The sequence below is a fragment of the Pseudophryne corroboree genome, chromosome 9 (genome assembly GCF_028390025.1).
Source record: "Pseudophryne corroboree isolate aPseCor3 chromosome 9, aPseCor3.hap2, whole genome shotgun sequence".
NCBI lineage: Eukaryota > Metazoa > Chordata > Amphibia > Anura > Myobatrachidae > Pseudophryne > Pseudophryne corroboree.
Window position 1 is genome coordinate 42,689,339 of NC_086452.1, and position 22,841 is coordinate 42,712,179.

The 22,841-nt window shown below is 47.2% G+C and overlaps 2 protein-coding genes across 3 annotated transcripts in view; one reads left to right on the forward strand and one right to left on the reverse strand.

Annotated features, from left to right (window-relative positions):
* LOC134958707 (FRAS1-related extracellular matrix protein 1-like) overlaps window positions 1-22,841 on the forward strand; it is a 364,054-nt gene that overhangs the window by 300,307 nt on the left and 40,906 nt on the right. The window contains exons 31-32 of the mRNA XM_063941462.1: window positions 10,766-11,118; window positions 12,949-13,113. Of these exons, the coding sequence (XP_063797532.1) occupies window positions 10,766-11,118; window positions 12,949-13,113 (518 nt within the window). The remainder of the gene's footprint in view (window positions 1-10,765; window positions 11,119-12,948; window positions 13,114-22,841) is intronic.
* Window positions 10,727-15,925, reverse strand: LOC134957380 (cyclin-dependent kinase 5 activator 1-like). Of its 2 annotated transcripts, XM_063939246.1 has the most exons (3): window positions 14,686-15,925; window positions 12,927-13,081; window positions 10,727-11,058 (listed from the first exon to the last, which is right to left on the reverse strand). In XM_063939246.1, exon 1 carries the CDS (start codon window positions 15,728-15,730, stop codon window positions 14,948-14,950), a length of 783 nt encoding a protein of 260 aa, XP_063795316.1. In that variant the 5' UTR covers window positions 15,731-15,925; the 3' UTR covers window positions 10,727-11,058; window positions 12,927-13,081; window positions 14,686-14,947. The 2 variants fall into 2 exon arrangements, with proteins under 2 accessions (XP_063795316.1, XP_063795317.1); XM_063939247.1 differs by lacking the exon at window positions 12,927-13,081.

The window sequence follows — 22,841 nt, forward strand, 5'->3', positions numbered from 1 at the left end:
GTCACCACCAAGACACCACATGATACCCCATGTCACCACCAAGACACCACATGATACCCCATGTCACCACCAAGACACCACATGATACCCCATGTCACCACCAAGACACCACATGATACCCCATGTCACCACCAAGACACCACATGATACCCCATGTCACCACCAAGACACCACATGATACCCCATGCCACCACCAAGACACCACATGATACCCCATGCCACCACCAAGACACCACATGATACCCCATGTCACCACCAAGACACCACATGATACCCCATGTCACCACCAAGACACCACATGATACCCCATGTCACCACCAAGACACCACATGATACCCCATGTCACCACCAAGACACCACATGATATCCCATGTCACCACCAAGACACCACATGATATCCCATGTCACCACCAAGACACCACATGATACCCCATGTCACCACCAAGACACCACATGATACCCCATGCCACCACCAAGACACCACATGATACCCCATGTCACCACCAAGACACCACATGATACCCCATGTCACCACCAAGACACCACATGATACCCCATGTCACCACCAAGACACCACATGATACCCCATGTCACCACCAAGACACCGCATGATACCCCATGTCACCACCAAGACACCGCATGATACCCCATGTCACCACCAAGACACCGCATGATACCCCATGTCACCACCAAGACACCACATGATACCCCATGTCACCACCAAGACACCACATGATACCCCATGTCACCACCAAGACACCACATGATACCCCATGTCACCACCAAGACACCACATGATACCCCATGTCACCACCAAGACACCACATGATACCCCATGTCACCACCAAGACACCACATGATACCCCATGTCACCACCAAGACACCACATGATACCCCATGTCACCACCAAGACACCACATGATACCCCATGTCACCACCAAGACACCACATGATACCCCATGTCACCACCAAGACACCACATGATACCCCATGTCACCACCAAGACACCACATGATACCCCATGTCACCACCAAGACACCACATGATACCCCATGTCACCACCAAGACACCACATGATACCCCATGTCACCACCAAGACACCACATGATACCCCATGTCACCACCAAGACACCACATGATACCCCATGTCACCACCAAGACACCACATGATACCCCATGTCACCACCAAGACACCACATGATACCCCATGTCACCACCAAGACACCACATGATACCCCATGTCACCACCAAGACACCACATGATACCCCATGTCACCACCAAGACACCACATGATACCCCATGTCACCACCAAGACACCACATGATACCCCATGTCACCACCAAGACACCACATGATACCCCATGTCACCACCAAGACACCACATGATACCCCATGTCACCACCAAGACACCACATGATACCCCATGTCACCACCAAGACACCACATGATACCCCATGTCACCACCAAGACACCACATGATACCCCATGTCACCACCAAGACACCACATGATACCCCATGTCACCACCAAGACACCACATGATACCCCATGTCACCACCAAGACACCACATGATACCCCATGCCACCACCAAGACACCACATGATACCCCATGCCACCACCAAGACACCACATGATACCCCATGTCACCACCAAGACACCACATGATACCCCATGTCACCACCAAGACACCACATGATACCCCATGTCACCACCAAGACACCACATGATACCCCATGTCACCACCAAGACACCACATGATACCCCATGTCACCACCAAGACACCACATGATACCCCATGTCACCACCAAGACACCACATGATACCCCATGTCACCACCAAGACACCACATGATACCCCATGTCACCACCAAGACACCACATGATACCCCATTTCTCCACATGATACCCCATGTCACCACCAAGACACCACATGATACCCCATTTCTCCACATGATACCCCATATCCCCACATTTCACCAGATGAGCTGTGGTTTTAGTACGCTAAACGTAGCAAAACTACAACTGCTTTCTCTAGCATGAGGGGGAGACGGGGGGTAGGGGGGGCGCCCAGCACAGGGCAAGGCCGCCTCTCATGCCGGGTCCGCCCCCCAGCTGATATGTATAGCAATGCGCTCGCATTTTAAGGGTAGCCCTCTGCCGCCTAGCTGTGAAGGCAGTCGCCGGGCCGACATCTTTTGGGTCGCAGCTGCTGCGTGTGCCGTCATGCAAGCTGCCGCCGCCCGCCCAACAAATGGTCCGGAAACATCTGCGTTGTCCGGACCACGCCCCTCAAACGGTGCGTCGCCGCCCATTCACCACCCCCCGGCCAGGATTCCTTATGGTGTGATAGGGGAGGAGGTCCATGGGGGGTGACACCATGAGGTACCACACCGGGTGACACCAACCCTAGTGACGCCTCTGTGTCAGAAGAAGGTGTATTTGTCTATGTATTCATTTAGCCTCGAATGTGTACATTTTACTGTAACTCTTTGATGTCTGTAATAAAAATGAAAGAGAGAAAAAAATTAAAAGCAGAAAAAAAACCCCACATTTATTAGTTACCTGACGTGAGTCCTATTTCCTGCGCCGTTCTGTCGCCTCCTCAGGGTACATCGCACCCTAACTCATCCCAGACCTGTTGTTTCCTTTGTAAGTGACGTGCTGAATGGTCTACATTTTACGTGTTTGGGTTTAAAGGGATTAAAATCACCTGCTGCTTTTGATATGCTAAACACGATATAATTCAAACCATAGCGTAAGTGTAAACAGAGGCGCCCTGCGGAAAGGAGCTGAGATACAGATATCCTGTGCCGGAATCAATGATAAGCCATAGTCTGGTTCAAGAGTGACACCCGGTGGACATGCAGTATAACTATGTGTCCTATGTTGGTCCTGTTCGAAACTATAAATCTAATAATATGTATTATAGTAGGAAGCTCATTGCTTTTGTCATTAGTTTAAGGAAACAGTAGGATATAGTGGCCTTCACTGGTACATAAGAACACAGTGGGGCAGATGTATTAACCTGGAGAAGTTATATAATAAGTGGAAGGTGATAATGTACCAGCCAATCAGATCCTGACTTTCGATTTACATATTGGAGCTGATTGGCTGGTGCGTTATCACCTTGCACTTATCACTTCTTTATCACTTCTCCAGGTTTAATACACTTGCCCCAGTGTATTGAATATGCTGTCGCTTACTATTTTATACAGGCTGAGCTTCTTAACAAACTGAAAGACGCAGGAGACTGGAAAGCAAATTTCTGGCTGCAGAACCTCAGTTTCTCTAACGTCCTAGTGGATGCTGGGGACTCCGTCAGGACCATGGGGAATAGCGGGCTCCGCAGGAGACAGGGCACATCTAAAAAAGCTTTTAGGTCACATGGTGCGTACTGGCTCCTCCCCCTATGACCCTCCTCCAAGCCTCAGTTAGGTTTTTGTGCCCGTCCGAGAGGGTGCAATCTAGGTGGCTCTCCTAAAGAGCTGTTTAGAAAAGTTTTTTTTTAGGTTTCAATCTCAGTGATTCCTGCTGGCAACAGGATCACTGCATCGAGGGACTTAGGGGAGAGATTTCCAACTCACCTGCGTGCAGGATGGATTGGAGTCTTAGGCTACTGGACACTTAGCTCCAGAGGGAGTCGGAACACAGGTCAGCCTGGGGTTCGTCCCGGAGCCGCGCCGCCGATCCCCCTTACAGACGCTGAAGAGACGGCAGAACGGAGGTCCGGAAAACAGGCGGCAGAAGACTCCACAGTCTTCATGAAGGTAGCGCACAGCACTGCAGCTGTGCGCCATTGTTGTCACACGGCTCACTGACTCAGTCACGGAGGGTGCAGGGCGCTGCTGGGGGCGCCCTGGGCAGCAATATAATTACCTTTAGTGGCAAAATAAATACATCACATATAGCCATTAAGGCTATATGTATGTATTTTAACCCAGGCCAGTTTCTTAAAAACCGGGAGAAAAAGCCCGCCGAAAAAGGGGCGGAGCTTATTCTCCTCAGCACTCAGCGCCATTTTCCTGCTCAGCTCCGCTGGTGAGGAAGGCTCCCAGGACTCTCCCCTGCACTGCACTACAGAAACAGGGTAACAAAGAGAAGGGGGGCATAAATTGGCGATATTTATATATTAAGAGCGCATATATAGTAAACAACACCTTCTAGGGTTGTTTATATACATTTATAGCGCTTTTGGTGTGTGCTGGCAAACTCTCCCTCTGTCTCCCCAAAGGGCTAAGGGGTCCTGTCTTCGATTAGAGCATTCCCTGTGTGGCTGCTGTGTGTCGGTACGTGTGTGTCGACATGTATGAGGACGATGTTGGTGTGGAGGCAGAGCAATTGCCGATGATGGTAATGTCACCCCCTAGGGAGTCGACACCGGAATGGATGGCTTTAGTTATGGAATTACGTGATAATGTCAGCACACTACAAAAGTCAGTTGACGAAATAAGACGCCCGGCAAACCAGTTAGTACCGGTTCAGGCGTCTCAGACACTGTCAGGGGCTGTAAAACGTCCTTTACCTCAGTCAGTCGACACGGGTACCGACACAGATGAATCTAGTGTCGACGGTGAAGAAACAAACGTATTTTCCAATAGGGCCACACGTTATATGATCACGGCAATGAAGGAGGCGTTGCAGATCTCTGATACTGCTGGTACCTCAAAAAGGGGTATTATGTGGGGGGTGAAAAAACTACCTGTATTTTTCCCAGAATCAGAGGAATTGAATGATGTGTGTGATGAAGCGTGGGTTACCCCCGATAGAAAATTGCTAATTTCAAAGAAGTTATTGGCATTATACCCTTTCCCACCAGAGGTTAGGGCGCGCTGGGAAACACCCCCTAGGGTGGATAAGGCGCTCACACGTTTATCAAAGCAAGTGGCGTTGCCGTCTCCTGATACGGCCGCCCTCAAGGATCCAGTAGATAGGAGGCTGGAAACTACACTGAAGAGTATATACACACATACTGGTGTTATACTGCGACCGGCAATAGCCTCAGCCTGGATGTGCAGTGCTGGGGTAGTGTGGTTGGATTCTCTGACTGAAAATATTGAGACCCTGGATAGGGACAGTATTTTATTGACTCTAGAGCAATTAAAGGATGCTTTTCTTTATATGCGAGATGCTCAGAGGGATGTTTGTACTCTAGCATCAAGAGTAAGCGCGATGTCCATATCTGCCAGAAGAAGTTTATGGACGCGACAGTGGTCAGGTGATGCGGATTCCAAGAGGCATATGGAAGTATTGCCATATAAAGGAGAGGAATTGTTTGGGGTCGGTCTTTCGGACCTGGTGACCACGGCAACTGCCGGCAAATCCCCCTTTTTACCTCAGACCCCTTCACAACAGAAAAAGACACCGTCTTTTCAGCCGCAGTCCTTTCGCTCCTATAAAAAGCGACCAAAAGGACAGTCTTATCTGCCGAGAGGCAGAGGAAAGGGTAAGAAAGGGCAGCACGCAGCCCCTGCCCAGGAACAGAAGCCCGCCCCGGCTTCTACAAAGCCATCAGCATGACGCTGGGGCTTTACAAGCGGACTCAGGAACGGTGGGGGGTCGACTCAAGATTTTCAGCAATCAATGGGCTCACTCACAAGTGGACCCGTGGGTCCTGCAGATAATATCTCAGGGTTACATGCTGGAGTTCGAAAGGTTTCCCCCTCGCCGGTTCCTAAAGTCTGCTTTACCAACGTCTCCCTCAGAAAGGACGTCGGTTTTGGAAGCCATTCACAAGCTGTATTCTCAGCAGGTGATAGTCAAGGTACCCCTCCTACAACAGGGAAAGGGGTATTATTCCACTCTATTTGTGGTACCGAAACCGGACGGTTCGGTAAGGCCTATTCTAAATCTGAAATCCTTGAACCTGTACATACAGAAATTCAAGTTCAAGATGGAGTCACTCAGGGCAGTGATAGCGAATCTGGAAGAAGGAGACTTCATGGTGTCCTTGGACATAAAAGATGCTTATCTACATGTCCCGATTTACCCCTCACACCAAGGGTATCTCAGGTTCGTGATACAAGACTGTCATTATCAGTTTCAAACGCTGCCGTTTGGTTTGTCCACGGCCCCTCGGGTCTTTACCAAGGTAATGACCGAAATGATGGTTCTTCTACGAAGAAAAGGCGTATTAATTATCCCTTACTTGGACGATCTCCTGATAAGGGCAAAGTCCAGAGAACAGCTGGAAGTCGGTGTGGCGCTAACACAAGTAGTGCTTCAGCAACACGGGTGGATTCTAAATCTTCCAAAATCTCAATTGACCCCGACAACGCATCTGCTGTTCCTGGGTATGATTCTGGACACGGTTCAGAAAAAGGTATTTCTCCCGGAAGAGAAAGCAAGGGAGTTATCCGAACTTGTCAGGAACCTCCTAAAACCAGGAACTGTGTCAGTACATCAATGCACAAGAGTCCTGGGAAAGATGGTGGCTTCGTACGAAGCGATTCCATTCGGCAGATTCCATGCACGGACATTTCAGTGGGATCTGCTGGACAAATGGTCCGGATCGCATCTGCACATGCATCAGCGGATAACACTGTCACCGAGAACAAGGTTGTCTCTCCTGTGGTGGTTGCAGACTGCCCATCTGTTAGTGGGCCGCAGATTCGGCATACAGGACTGGGTCCTGGTGACTACGGATGCCAGCCTACGAGGTTGGGGAGCAGTCACAAAGGGAAGAAACTTCCAGGGCGTGTGGTCAAACCTGGAGACGTCTCTTCACATAAATATACTGGAGCTAAGAGCGATCTACAATGCTCTAAGTCTGGCAAAACCGCTGCTTCAGGGTCAGCCGGTGTTGATCCAGTCCGACAACATCACGGCAGTCGCCCACGTAAACCGACAAGGCGGCACGAGAAGCAGGAGTGCAATGGCAGAAGCTGCAAGGATTCTGCGCTGGGCGGAGAATCATGTCATAGCACTGTCAGCAGTGTTCATCCCGGGAGTGGACAACTGGGAAGCAGATTTCCTCAGCAGACACGACCTTCACCCGGGAGAGTGGGGACTTCATCCAGAAGTTTTCCACATGATTGTGAACCGTTGGGAAAAACCAAAGGTGGACATGATGGCGTCTCGCCTCAACAAAAAATTGGACAGGTATTGCGCCAGGTCAAGAGACCCTCAGGCAATAGCTGTGGACGCTCTGGTAACACCGTGGGTGTACCAGTCAGTGTATGTGTTCCCTCCTCTGCCTCTCATACCAAAGGTACTGAGAATTATACGGAAAAGAGGAGTAAGAACAATACTGGTGGCTCCGGACTGGCCAAGAAGAACTTGGTATCCGGAACTTCAAGAGATGCTCACGGAGGATCCGTGGCCTCTACCTCTAAGAAGGGATCTGCTTCAGCAGGGACCTTGTATGTTCCAAGACTTACCGCGTCTGCGTTTGACGGCATGGCGGTTGAACGCCGGATTCTAAAAGAAAAGGGCATTCCAGAGGAAGTTATTCCTACCTTGATTAAGGCTAGAAAGGAAGTGACTGTGCAACATTATCACCGCATTTGGCGGAAATATGTTGCGTGGTGTGAGGCCAAGAAGGCTCCAACGGAAGAATTTCAATTGGGTCGATTCTTACATTTCCTGCAAGCAGGATTGTCTATGGGCCTAAAATTGGGGTCCATTAAAGTTCAAATTTCGGCCTTATCAATTTTCTTCCAGAAGGAATTGGCGTCAGTGCCTGAAGTACAAACTTTTGTCAAAGGTGTACTACATATACAACCCCCAATAGTGCCTCCAGTGGCACCGTGGGATTTGAACGTGGTTCTAAATTTTCTCAAATCTCATTGGTTTGAGCCGTTAAAATCGGTAGAATTAAAATACCTTACATGGAAGGTAACCATGCTGTTGGCCCTGGCTTCAGCCAGGAGAGTTTCAGAGTTGGCAGCTTTGTCATACAAGAGCCCATATCTGATATTCCATTCGGACAGGGCAGAATTGAGGACACGTCCTCAATTTCTCCCTAAGGTGGTTTCGGCATTTCACTTGAACCAGCCTATTGTGGTGCCTGCGGCTACTAGCGACTTGGAGGACTCCAAGTTACTGGACGTTGTCAGAGCATTAAAAATATATATTTCAAGGACAGCTGGAGTCAGAAAATCTGACTCGTTGTTTACATTGTATGCACCCAACAAGATGGGTGCTCCTGCGTCTAAACAGACGATTGCACGTTGGATCTGTAGCACAATCCAACTTGCACATTCTGTGGCAGGCGTGCCACAGCCTAAATCTGTAAAGGCCCACTCCACAAGGAAGGTGGGCTCATCTTGGGCGGCTGCCCGAGGGGTCTCGGCATTACAACTTTGCCGAGCAGCTACGTGGTCAGGGGAGAACACGTTTGTAAAATTTTACAAATTTGATACTCTGGCTAAAGAGGACCTGGAGTTTTCTCATTCGGTGCTGCAGAGTCATCCGCACTCTCCCGCCCGTTTGGAAGCTTTGGTATAATCCCCATGGTCCTGACGGAGTCCCCAGCATCCACTAGGACGTTAGAGAAAATAAGAATTTACTTACCGATAATTCTATTTCTCATAGTCCGTAGTGGATGCTGGGCGCCCATCCCAAGTGCGGATTGTCTGCAATGCTTGTACATAGTTATTGTTACAAAATCGGGTTATTACTGTTGTTGTGAGCCATCTTTTCAGAGGCTACTTCGTTTTGTTATCATACTGTTAACTGGGTTCAGATCACAAGTTGTACGGTGTGATTGGTGTGGCTGGTATGAGTCTTACCCGGGATTCAAGATCCTTCCTTATTGTGTACGCTCGTCCGGGCACAGTACCTAACTGAGGCTTGGAGGAGGGTCATAGGGGGAGGAGCCAGTACGCACCATGTGACCTAAAAGCTTTTTTAGATGTGCCCTGTCTCCTGCGGAGCCCGCTATTCCCCATGGTCCTGACGGAGTCCCCAGCATCCACTACGGACTATGAGAAATAGAATTATCGGTAAGTAAATTCTTATTATTTACCATATCTAGGGCAGTAACAAACTGATAAATAGGAATGGAACCAGCAACCACTAAAGAATATATATGTATATGATCCACTTTGTGGGTCTGGTTAATCATTATGCTGTTTTGTATACATTATAGTTTCCTTGTAATCCAGATCTACGTAGGGAAACTCACTTTATAGCCCTCTGTGTAAAAAACACGGAGAAACATGTCTAATCTGTATATGATTGTCTATTTGGAGAATGATGTGTGGATTTCCTAATCTATAATTACTGTCATCCTGCAGTGGGCCCCTTGATCTGATTTTGCAAGCCCTCTAATCCACAGTCTGATGCCTTGTGTCCTAATACTTGACTGTGCTATTAGGATGCTCTCTCTATTGTGCCATTATCTCTAGAATACTTTCTGTATCGTATATCAGTCACTAGAATGTGTTCTGTATTGTATAAGTGTCACTAGAATGCTCTCTGTATCGTATACCAGTCACTAGAATGTGTTTTGTATTGTATACCAGCCACTGGAATGCTCCGTGTATTGTATATCAGTCACAAGAATGTGTTCTGTATTCTATGTGTCACTAGAATGCTTATTGTATTGTATACCAGTCACTAGAATGTGTTCTGTATTGTGTGTCACTAGAATGCCCTCTGCATCGTATACCAGTCACTAGAATGTGTTCTGTATTGTCTAAGTGTCACTAGAATGCCCTCTGCATCATATAGTAGTCACTAGAATGTGTTCTGTATTGTATAAGTGCCACTAGAATGCCCTCTGCATCGTATACCAGTCACTAGAATGTGTTCTGTATTGTATAAGTGTCACTAGAATGCTCTCTGTACACATACCTCCCAACATCGGCACCTTGTAAAAAGGGACACCAGGGGGTGTGGCCTATAGAAAGGGGGCGTGGCTTTGTGGGCATCGCCTGGCTCAATGTCAGGATTTTGACTGTTTGGATTCCAGCGTCAGTATTTCGACAGCCGGGATCCTGACTGTCGGGAAATCCTACTGCATCCAAACAGAGTATCCAGTGAGTGCCAGGAGCCTCCCAACTGCATTGTATTGTATAAGGGTCAATAGGATGCTCTCTGTATGATGTAGAGGTCACTAGAGTGCTCCATGCATTGCACATAGGTCAGTGGAATTCTTTTTGATACTGAGGTCACTAGAGGGCTCCCTGAATAGTATATAGATCAGTAGGAAGCTCTAAGTTTGATGTAGAGGCCAATAGAATGCTCCGTGCATTGTATATATGTCAGTAGGATGCTCTCTATGTAGCACATAGTATGTATGTCAGTAGGATGCTCTCTATGTAGTACAGAGGTCCCTAGAGTGCTCCCTGTATTGTATATGGATCAGTAGGATATTCTGGACAGTGAATACTAATAAGATGTGGCTGCACTATATTTGATTATCTCAAAAATTAAATTTCAATATATTACATATCACATTAGATAAATTACGCTCTGGTCTCTCTGACCATTACCATATTTTCATATTTTGCTGCTGTCTGTTTTGCGCACAAGGGTCTCCCTAATATTCATTGTCCATGGTTGACATGTCAGCATGAATCACGGTCACTGCCGAAAAGACACCAGTCACTGTGGACAACTGGATAGGTGTGTTCTGGGGGAACCTGACACTCGAGGCTGGGACACAGAGCTAAAAAGGGGTATTTTGTGGGAAATATAGAAATTGGCAGGTCCCTATGCACTAACACTAATTGTAGGCCGAAGCCTGGGCTCGAGTTGCCCCAGAATAACACAAAGCCTGTAATTTGATGCATGAAACAATAACATTTTTATTTTTCCCAAGGTCAATGCAGAGCCCAAAATGTGAACACAAGAGAGGTGTCCTTACACGCAGGACACGTCGGCAGCCCCGCAAAGGAGGACGTCAGCAATGACAGGGAGAAATCTTCCTACGACTCCAGAATTTCATCTCCAAAGATCACCCAGATCCTCCTGCCCAACACGCGTGCATCCGAGCATTCCAGAAGCCATCTTTATCATTCCGGCCCGGACTCCGGCAGCGAGCTACCCTCACGTCGCCCAGGGCAACAGCTACATCTCTCTGGAAGCAGCGTTCTCGTACGTTCATTTAACTTTCTTAAAAGAAAAAAAAGGAAGAAAAAAAAAGCATTAATAACTCTAGGAATAAATGAGAAGGTATAACTCATTCCTAATTGATAGTGTTCTTCCCAGCAAATGAAAAACTTATATGGATTATTGCACAAATCTAATTATCTAATTACGCTGCTTCAGGTTTGGTAAGTGGTTAAAATAAATTGAGCTCGCAGTTGACATTCCGTCTTAAGAGTGCTTGGGCCTCGGTTGGCTATTTAATTAGAGCAGCCTGATGAAGATGACACGAGTTCTGTGATGAGATTAAGACCCTTATTGAGGGGAGTGGTAAAAAGCATATTTAGGTCTCCTATAATTCAATATTAAGGATGATGAAGCTCTTAGAGATAATTTCTTTCTGCATTTAGCTAGTTGCCAACGTCTGTTTTTTTCTTTCTTTTTTTCAACGATATATTTTGCAACAACCCAAACGATGGCTGAAACAGAAGCTCGCAAACTCCATGTACCAGGCATTTACCCATGTGTGCATGTTACATTGTATATTCCTCTACAGCAGCTCTATAATGCAAAGATGCCACCGCACACTTGCGTTTCTACCTCTGCATTTGGATTTGCACACATCGTAGAGCTGCATTATCACCTAGGGGGTCATTCCGAGTTGATCGCTCGCTGACGATTTTCGCAGCACAGCGATCAGGTGAAAAAATGGCATTTATGCGCATGCGTATGCCCCGCAATGCGCACGCGCGACATACGGGTACAAAGCTCTTTGTGGTTGTGCTCAGGTTCTAGCGAAGTTTTTCTTTGCAGTGACGGCCGCAAAAAGATTGACAGGAAGGGGGCGTTTCTGGGTGTCAACTGACCGTTTTCAGGGAGTGTTTGCAAAAACGCAAGCGTGGCTGGGCGTTCGCTGGGCGGGTGTGTGACGTCAAATACGGACACAAATAGGCTGAAGTGATCGCAAACGCTGAGTAGGTTCAGAGCTACTCTGAAACCGCACAAACTGTTTTTGCAGAGCTCGGCAGCACATGCGTTCGCACTTCTGCTAAGCTAAAATACCCTCCCCAGTGGGCGGCGGCATAGCGTTTGCACGGCTGCTAAAACTAGCTAGCGAGCGATCAACGCGGAATGACCCCCCTAATATCCACGTTGTCACCTCTTATCAGCCTCTAAAGGTGCAAGATATGTGCAACTGTAAATATGGATGCAAGTGGAGCCAAGGTGCAATAGTGCGGTCCCCAACAGGCTTCTGTACGTCATGCAAATGCATTTATGTATATCTCTAAATCAGCTACCGATCGTTTATTTAAAAATCACGATACTGTATAAAAAAAAAAAACAGTATGTGTGTGCATGGGAGTCATTTAATAGAGTCCGAGACGTCAGAAGCAGTGCGATTGCTGCAGATTTAACGAAAAAGAGAAAGTTGGTTGCCGTTTAAATTATTGGCGCTTTAAATCGTCAGCCCAGATCGCTAGAATCGCACCGCTTCTGAAAATTCATACCCTATTACATAGCCCCCTATACAGGTATGTGGCAGGCTATAAAGATCCGCATGGGAATCTTCATATCCCTGCACTATTATGATTATATTGTATATTAGAATCAATAGGTTAGTATATTAGAAGTGACACGGAAAAGTAAAATCCAACAGTTTTGGTGCCCACATCTGACATATTTGCAGAAAATAAATATGTTTGCAGCTTTAGAAATCATTCAGAGAGCCCCATAAAATGTTCCTACTGTAACAATGCAGTATGTTAATTATACAGCCCCTGTTGCCGACACAGAGGAGAGTCAGCCCATGAACCGATATATCTAAGGATGCATTCTCAGACATGACGCAGAATATTGTCTGCTTCTGCAAAAAAATATCCCCCATTGTGTCTAACCTGTTGTGTATTGTTGTTGTAGTATCACGGGATCATCCCAATGAGCGGACCTCAACCGACCAATAGGAGAGGAGATGTCTGGCTGGTTGGCGCTGGGCCAAGTCTTTCTCAAGATGCTGAGGAGCGCCCCCTGCAGGACTCTGCTCCGCTGGACTCTGTGCACAAGTCAAGTAATGAGACACAGCAGGTACGGGTACAGCAAATGCTCAAATCTTAATCGTGCGGCGTAATCATGGTAAACAACTTTTACTTAACAATGCAGAATTTTAGCAATCACAATCTCCGAATAACTGAAAAGAAAAGGCCAACACTTTGTTTGATGGGGAATTTCAGGGACGTTGATTAATTATGTTGATTGCTGCACAGTGACGATAAAAGGGAAGATTTTTCAAAGCTTGCGGAGAGGGATCTATTTACTAAGCCTCGGACGGAGATAAAGTCTCAGCCAATCAGCTCCTAACTGTCATTTTTCAAACACGGCCTGTGACATGGCAGTTAGGAGCTGATTGGTTAGTACTTTATCTCCGTCCACTTTATCTCTCTCCAAGGGTTAGTAAATAGCATGTACCAGACAACCAGCACCTAACTGCCATGTTACAGGCTGTGTTGGAAAAATGATGGTTAGGAGCTGGTTAGCTGGTACTTCATCCCTCTCCAAACTTTGATAAATCTCCCCCAAAAGGAGAGTAGCCTATTTCTCTGACTCACGTCTGCGTTCCTATTTACATTTACTGGATACCTCTGGTTAGTCTTATAGATATTGGGGCAAATTTACTAAGATGGGAGTTCTATTTAAGATGGGATGTTGCCCATAGCAACCAATCAGATTACAGGTATTATCTTCTAGAAGGTGCTAGATAAATGAGAAGTAGAATCTGATTGGTTGCTATGGGCAACATCCCATCTTAAATAGAACTCCCATCTTAGTAAATTTACCCCCTTGATACTATTATTCTCCGGAATCAATCTAATACCACTTATGAAACTATTTCTCCTAAAGTGGTGTAACCCTAGCTGGAGCCCATGGGGCTGGTTCGTGCAGCTGTTATTCCCGGGGTTCCTCCCTGGGGTGACAACTGGGTTTTGTGGGTGGAATTACGGTTTATGATTATTGGTCTTCTCACTCACGTCACACCCCCTCCGCAGACACCTAAGCTTAGCTGACATGAATTACAGAAGTGTCAGAGCTACAGGAAGATAGCTGTTTTGAGCAAGCCTCAGTGCTACAGCTAGGGGGAGGGCCAGGCAGCGCCATAACTAGGGGTGAGCGATTAATTGTGCCAGGATACAAGGCAGAGGAGGCACCTGTATTTGGCTTACAGGGTACCTGGAACACTCCTTGCAGGCTGGAGAGCCTACCAGTGCATCCTTAGGGCATGACCAGTGCTCGTGGTCCTAGCTCCCTTTTCTGTGACGTCTTGGTGTCACGTTCTGGGGCAGCAGGGCTGTACCAGGGCGCATTACTGCTATAGGAGAAATGTTCCCTAGGTGGTAGTGCAGCTTTAAATAAGAAGAACTAATAAGAAGAACTAAGGGGTCTACGCATGAAGCAGTGAAAAGTGTGGAAAAGTGAGCCAGTGGTGAAGTTGCCCGGGGCAACCAGTCAGTGTTGTGATAACATTTATAAAGTGCATTCTATAAAATCATACGTAGCAGCTAATTGGTTGCCATGGACAACTTCTCCACTGGCTCACTTCTCCACACTTTTTAGCTGGGTGTTATGGTTCATTCGCCACGGAAACCACCCCTCCCCATTTACCTGGGCTTGGGACCGGCGATGAAGGTCACATAGGCTGGATTGGTGGGAGATCTTGCTTTGTGTGGAGCACAGGCTGTCTATGGCGCACAGCCTGGAGCTGATGATGGAGCTTGTGGTGTAGGGTGCAGAGCCTGGAGCTGATAGCAAGATAGCAGGAGACGTTGTTCTGGCAATGACTTCTCTTCCATAGCTGGTTTAAAGTCAGGTGATATAGGCCAAGGTGACGTCATCCATATTCTGACAGCTTGGATGGACATGATGTTTAAGCCATATTTGTGTTCCCCTGTCCACCCTCAGCTCTGAGATCATTAAAGACCTCGGTGAAATACTCAAGGTCGGCATTGATGCGCAGCATCTTTGAGCTCATCTGGTTAATCACAGAGAGGCAACGGCTCCAGAAGGCCTCCTTTGAGCTTTCGACCAGGAAAGGCCTCAGTGGGTAGGTGGTCTCACTGCCCATGTATGTGAAAGCCAGGTACAGGCATGTTGACATATGTGCCTGTAGTTCTTGCTCGTTGTCCAGCTCTGATGAAATGACTTCTCGGCAGAGCATGTATAGAAAGACGACATTGCCTGGGGAAAGAAAGCCTACTTGCTGTCCCCATCCAGCGAGAAGCTTGTCTATATATGTCATCCATGCAATGATGTTTGTAGGTGACAGATTCTTCAGCTTGTCACATCTCCGGCATATGAACTCCCCAAGATTGCTCAGGAGCTCGCTGGCGGTTGCCCGCACCATCTGGCATTTTGGAGATGCAGATCTCTTCCCAAAAGTATTATCTGTGGCCTGGGTGAAGTTTGTTAAGTCAACGCACGACAGGGAACTCTTTAGGCTGTCACTGACGAGGTGGGTGACATCGGTTTGGCCAGCTTTGGGTTGTCTTCGTTTGGTCATAAGGCGTCTAAAGCGCCAGAGGAGCGATCGTCTCTCACCAGATCTTGCGGTCACGCTGTCCTGGACAGCAGAGCGATGGGCCCCAGTTGATGACTCTTCATCCGGTAGGCTTGCCTTGCGGCAGCACGAGAATGGGAAACCGTTCCACATTCTTATTCAAGATCTTCTTCTCTATCTGCGAAACCTGCAAACAAAATATCTGCAAGAATCAAGTTTTGGATTCAGACTGCGGTGGCTCTGACTGCAGAAAGCAATCAGATAGATACGGTCTGTCTCCTTCACTGTCCCATTAAGGGTTGAGCGGCAGTTGGGCCAGCAGGTTGTATTTATAGGCTTCCCTGCTTACAGTGGAATTGTAACACGTTTGTGACACGCGTGGCTGTTGTGATGCGTTATGCAAATGAGCTGCTGGTCACATGGAGGCAATTCAACAAGTGATGAAAACTGGTGACATATAGAAAGTGTTATCACCTTATTACAGCCATGTAAGGAAAGGAGTATGTGTAAAATAAACTATAGAGAAGTAGATAGGATATTGGAATAATCTGAACGCTAATTGGTTGAAAATAAACAAATGCATAAACAATGTTTCCTTCAGCAATGGATCCATTCCGCTCGTCCTACTCTTCCTATGTGTCAAGAAAAATGATTTGTTGTTTATAAAATAAGATAACGGCAGATGCGTTCCGGTCTGCGGACGGAACGCTGCGACAATAGCGGGTCACTGGCTGTGTCCAGAGGTGTAGCTAGGTGCCATGGTGCCCGGAGCATGGATATGTTTCGGTGCCCCCCACCCCTGTACTTAATTGGAGGCATGGCCAACATGTTGGGGCATGTTACACTTGAAAAGAAAACAAAAGAAAAAAATCCTAAATTGAACATCATGCTCCTGCTCTCCCAGTATAATGTCAAATGGCGCTGCATGTCCGCGTAAAATAATCAATATATAATGCAAGTGTGCCGCACTCCTGGCGACTAAACAGACAACTTTAAAACGGCATAGGTGCGGCAACGTTTCAGTGCCCTTTAATGTGTGCCACTTTTGTCACCTGAAAAAAGTACCACTTGCATTATATATGTGTATATAATATATATATATATATATATATATACTGTGTATATATGTGTAGTAAAAAAACATACTATATATGTGTATATATTTAAATGTGTGTGTGTGTGTGTGTGTGTGTGTGTGTGTGTGTGTGTGTGTGTGTGTGTGTGTGTGTGTGTGTGTGTATATATATATATATATAGCTAATCTGAAGAGGGTGGCACTCAGGACTCTACAATATGGAGTTAATAATGCAGCTCTTTAGAGGAGTGCCAGGTCACTGTTCAGCATATATATATATATATATATATATATATATATAAAGAAAAGGTTTGCAGGTGCACACTTCAAACATTACCAATTTATTAATAATAATCATTGCAATAAAATGTTGCATTTTGAGCGAGGTTCTTCGCATAGTTATGGCCATAAGTAACGGCTTGCCCACCGCGTCCAGGTGACCTCATTAGTCGGGCAAGTCCCTAACATTTTGGGGGGTACAAATCTAGGTTGCGGAACCCCCCAAAAATGAAGCAGCTGAGTGAACCCAGGGCAACACAAAAGTGAAAAAATATATAGTGAAAAAGTGAAAATAGGTTAGTGAGAGAGGCTGCTGAAAACAGCCGGGGTAAATTAGTGAGAGGTAATGAAGGGAGAGATAAAGTAGTGAAAAGTGAAGGTAAGAAATGAATGACATTGAAACAAAACACACGATAGGGATAGGCACAGCTCAGGAGCGCGGAGGGAGGAAGCAGCTCAGGCGGCTGTTAACAGCTGTGAGCTGAGGGTGGCCGGGCGGCTGGTGCGCCTGGAGCTTGAGCTCCTCCGGAGCCACCGGAGCCACCGTCCCCTGGCTGTGTCACAGTAATAATGTAACAGAAGCGGAGGCTGTTCTGGCTTAGTATTAGAATCAGCGCCTAACTTATCTCATATCTATATCATACAGTATATACCTATCTGCATCATATCTATCTATCTATCTATCTATCTATCTATCTATCTATCTATCTATCTATATCATATATACCTATCTGCATCATATCTATCTATCTATCTATCTATCTATCTATCTATCTATCTATCTATCTATCTATCTATCTATCTATATCATATATACCTATCTGCATCATCTATCTATCTATCTATCTATCTATCTATCTATCTATCTATCTATCTATCTATCTATCTATCTATCTATATCATATATACCTATCTGCATCATATCTATCTATCTTTCTCTGACGTCCTAGTGGATGCTGGGAACTCCGTAAGGACCATGGGGAATAGCGGCTCCGCAGGAGTCTGGGCACAACTAAAAGAAAGCTTTTAGACTACCTGGTGTGCACTGGCTCCTCCCACCATGACCCTCCTCCAAGCCTCAGTTAGATTTCTCTATCGTCCTAGTGGATGCTGGGGTTCCTGAAAGGACCATGGGGAATAGCGGCTCCGCAGGAGACAGGGCACAAAAAGTAAAGCTTTAGGATCAGGTGGTGTGCACTGGCTCCTCCCCCTATGACCCTCCTCCAAGCCTCAGTTAGATTTTTGTGCCCGGCCGAGAAGGGTGCAATCTAGGTGGCTCTCCTAAAGAGCTGCTTAGAAAAGTTTAGCTTAGGTTTTTTTATTTTACAGTGAGTCCTGCTGGCAACAGGATCACTGCAACGAGGGACTTAGGGGAGAAGAAGTGAACTCACCTGCGTGCAGGATGGATTGGCTTCTTTGGCTACTGGACATTAGCTCCAGAGGGACGATCACAGGTACAGCCTGGATGGTCACCGGAGCCTCGCCGCCGGCCCCCTTGCAGATGCTGAAAAGAGAAGAAGGTCCAGAATCGGCGGCAGAAGACTCCTCAGTCTTCTTAAGGTAGCGCACAGCACTGCAGCTGTGCGCCATTGCTCTCAGCACACTTCACACGGCAGTCACTGAGGGTGCAGGGCGCTGGGAGGGGGGCGCCCTGGGAGGCAATGTAAACCTATTTTTTGGCAAAAAATACCTCACATATAGCCTCCGGGGGCTATATGGAGATATTTAACCCCTGCCAGAATCCGTTGAAGAGCGGGAGACGAGCCCGCCGAAAAAGGGGCGGGGCCTATCTCCTCAGCACACAGCGCCATTTTCCCTCACAGAAAGGCTGGAGGGAAGGCTCCCAGGCTCTCCCCTGCACTGCACTACAGAAACAGGGTTAAAACAGAGAGGGGGGGCACTAATTTGGCGTTAGAAATATATAAAAAGATGCTATAAGGGAAAACACTTATATAAGGTTGTCCCTATATAATTATAGCGTTTTTTGGTGTGTGCTGGCAAACTCTCCCTCTGTCTCTCCAAAGGGCTAGTGGGTCCTGTCCTCTATCAGAGCATTCCCTGTGTGTGTGCTGTGTGTCGGTACGTGTGTGTCGACATGTATGAGGACGATGTTGGTGAGGAGGCGGAGCAATTGCCTGTAATGGTGATGTCACTCTCTAGGGAGTCGACACCGGAATGGATGGCTTATTTAGGGAATTACGTGATAATGTCAACACGCTGCAAGGTCGGTTGACGACATGAGACGGCCGACAAACAATTAGTACCGGTCCAGACGTCTCAAAAACACCGTCAGGGGTTTTAAAACGCCCGTTTACCTTAGTCGGTCGACACAGACACAGACACGGACACTGAATCCAGTGTCGACGGTGAATAAACAAACGTATTCCTTATTAGGGCCACACGTTAAGGGCAATGAAGGAGGTGTTACATATTTCTGATACTACAAGTACCACAAAAGAGGGTATTATGTGGGATGTGAAAAAACTACCTGTAGTTTTTCCTGAATCAGATAAATTAAATGAAGTGTGTGATGATGCGTGGGTTCCCCCCGATAGAAAATTATTGGCGGTATACCCTTTCCCGCCAGAAGTTAGGGCGCGTTGGGAAACACCCCTTAGGGTGGATAAGGCGCTCACACGCTTATCAAAACAAGTGGCGGTACCGTCTATAGATAGGGCCGTCCTCAAGGAGCCAGCTGACAGGAGGCTGGAAAATATCATATAAAAGTATATACACACATACTGGTGTTATACTGCGACCAGCGATCGCCTCAGCCTGGATGTGCAGAGCTGGGGTGGCTTGGTCGGATTCCCTGACTAAAAATATTGATACCCTTGACAGGGACAGTATTTTATTGACTATAGAGCATTTAAAGGATGCATTTCTATATATGCGAGATGCACAGAGGGATATTTGCACTCTGGCATCAAGAGTAAGTGCGATGTCCATATCTGCCAGAAGATGTTTATGGACACGACAGTGGTCAGGTGATGCAGATTCCAAACGGCACAAAGGTGTATTGCCGTATAAAGGAAGAGGAGTTATTTGGGGTCGGTCCATCGGACCTGGTGGCCACGGCAACTGCTGGAAAATCCACCGTTTTTACCCTAAGTCACATCTCTGCAGAAAAAGACACCGTCTTTTCAGCCTCAGTCCTTTCGTCCCTATAAGAGTCATATTTGCCCAGGGATAGAGGAAAGGGAAGAAGACTGCAGCAGGCAGCCCATTCCCAGGAACAGAAGCCTTCCACCGCTTCTGCCAAGCTCTCAGCATGACGCTGGGACCGTACAGGACCCCTGGATCCTACAAGTAGTATCCCAGGGGTACAGATTGGAATGTCGAAACGTTTCCCCCTCGCAGGCTCCTGAAGTCTGCTTTACCAAGGTATCCCTCCGACAAGGAGGCAGTATGGGAAAAAATTCACAAGCTGTATTCCCAGCAGGTGATAATCAAATTACCCCTCCTACAACAAGGAAAGGGGTATTATTCCACACTATATTGTGGTACTGAAGCCAGAAGGCTAGGTGAGACCTATTCTAAATCTAAAAAAATTTGAACACTTACAAAGGTTCAAATCAAGATGGAGTCACTCAGAGCAGTGATAACGAACAGGAAGAAGGGGACTATATAGTGTCCCGGGACATCAGGGATGCTTACCTCCATGTCCCAAATTTGCCCTTCTCACTAAGGGTACCTCAGGTTCATGGTATAGAACTGTCACTGTCAGTTTCAGACGCTGCCGTTTGGATTGTCCACGGCACCCCGGGTCTTTACCAAGGTAATGGCCGAAATGATGATTCTTCTTCGAAGAAAAGGCGTCTTAATTACCCCTTACTTGGACGATCTCCTGATAAGGGCAAAGTCCAGGGAACAGTTGGAGGTCGGAGTAGCACTATCTCGGATACTGCTACAACAGCACGGATGGATTCTAAATATTCCAAAATCGCAGCTGATCCTGACGACACGTCTGCTGTGCCTAGGGATGATTCTGGACACAGTCCAGAAAAAGGTGTTTCTCCCGGATGAGAAAGCCAGGGAGTTATCCGAGCTAGTCAAGAACCTCCTAAAACCAGGAAAAGTGTCAGTGCATCATTGCACAAGGGTCCTGGTAAAAATGGTGGCTTCCTACGAAGCAATTCCATTCGGCAGATTTCACGCAAGAACTTTTCAGTGGGATCTGCTGGACAAATGGTCCGGATCGCATCTTCAGATGCATCAGCGGATAACCCTATATCCAAGGACAAGGGTGTCTCTCCTGTGGTGGTTACAGAGTGATCTTCTAGAGGGCCGCAGATTCGGCATTCAGGATTGGATGCTGGTGACCACGGAGGCCAGCCCGAGAGGCTGGGGAGCAGTCACACAAGGAAAAAATTTCCAGGGAGTGTGATCAAGTCTGGAGACTTTTCTCCACATAAATATACTGGAGCTAAGGGTAAATTTATAATGCTCTAAGCTTAGCAAGACCTCTGCTTCAAGGTCAGCCGGTATTGATCCAGTGGGAAAAACATCACGGCAGTCGCCCACGTAAACAGACAGGGCGGCACAAGAAGCAGGAGGGCAATGGCAAAAACTGCAAGGACTTTTCGCTGGGCGGAAAATCATGTGATAGCACTGTCAGCAGTGTTTCATTCCGGGAGTGGAAACTGGGAAGCAGACTTCCTCAGCAGGCACGACCTCCACCCGGGAGAGTGGAAACTTCATCGGGAAGTTTTTCCACATGATGGTGAACCGTTGGGAAATACCAAAGGTGGACATGATGGCATCCGGTCTGAACAAAAAACGGGACAGGTATTGCGCCAGGTCAAGAGACCCTCAGGCAATAGCTGTGGACGTTCTGGTAACACCGTGGGTGTACCAGTCGGTGTATGTGTTCCCTCCTCTGCTTCTCATACCTAAGGTACTGAGAATTATAAGACGTAGAGGAGTAAGAACTATACTCATGGCTCCGGATTGGCCAAGAAGGACTTGGTACCCGGAACTTCAAGAGATGCTCACAGAGGACTTATGGCCTCTGCCGCTAAGAAGGGACTTGCTTCAGCAAGTACCATGTCTGTTCCAAGACTTACCGCAGCTGCGTTTGACGGCATGGCGGTGGAACGCCGGATCCTAAGGGAAAAAGGCATTCCGGAAGAGGTCATTCCTACCCTGGTCAAAGCCAGGAAGGAGGTGACCGCACAACATTATCACCACATGTGGCGAAAATATGTTGCGTGGTGTGAGGCCAGGAAGGCCCCACGAAGAAATTTCAACTCGGTCGATTCCTGCATTTCCTGCAAACAGGAGTGTCTATGGGCCTCAAATTGGGGCCCATTAAGGTTCAAATTTCGGCCCTGTCGATTTTCTTCCAGAAAGAATTGGCTTCAGTTCCTGAAGTCCAGAAGTTTGTCAAGGGAGTATTGCATATACAACCCCCTTTTGTGCCTCCAGTGGCACTGTGGGATCTCAACGTAGTTCTGGGATTCCTCAAATCACATTGGTTTAAAACCAGTCAAATCTGTGGATTTGAAGCATCTCACATGAAAAGTGACCATGCTCTTGGCCCTGGCCTGGGCCAGGCGAGTGTCAAATTGGTGGGGTTTTTCTCAAAAAAGCCCATATCTGTTTGTCCATTCGGACAGGGCAGAGCTGCGGACTCGTCCCCAGTTCTCTCCCTAAGGTGGTGTCAGTGTTTCACCTGAACCAGCTTATTGTGGTGCCTTGCGCCTACTAGGGACTTGGAGGACTCCAAGTTGCTGGATGTTGTCAGGGCCCTGAAAGTATAGGTTCCAGGACGGCTGGAGTCAGGAAAACTGACTTGCTGTTATCCTGTATGCACCCAACAAACTGGGTGCTCTTGCTTCTAAGCAGACTATTGCTAGTTGGATGTGTAATACAATTCAGCTTGCACATTCTGTGGCAGGCCTGCCACAG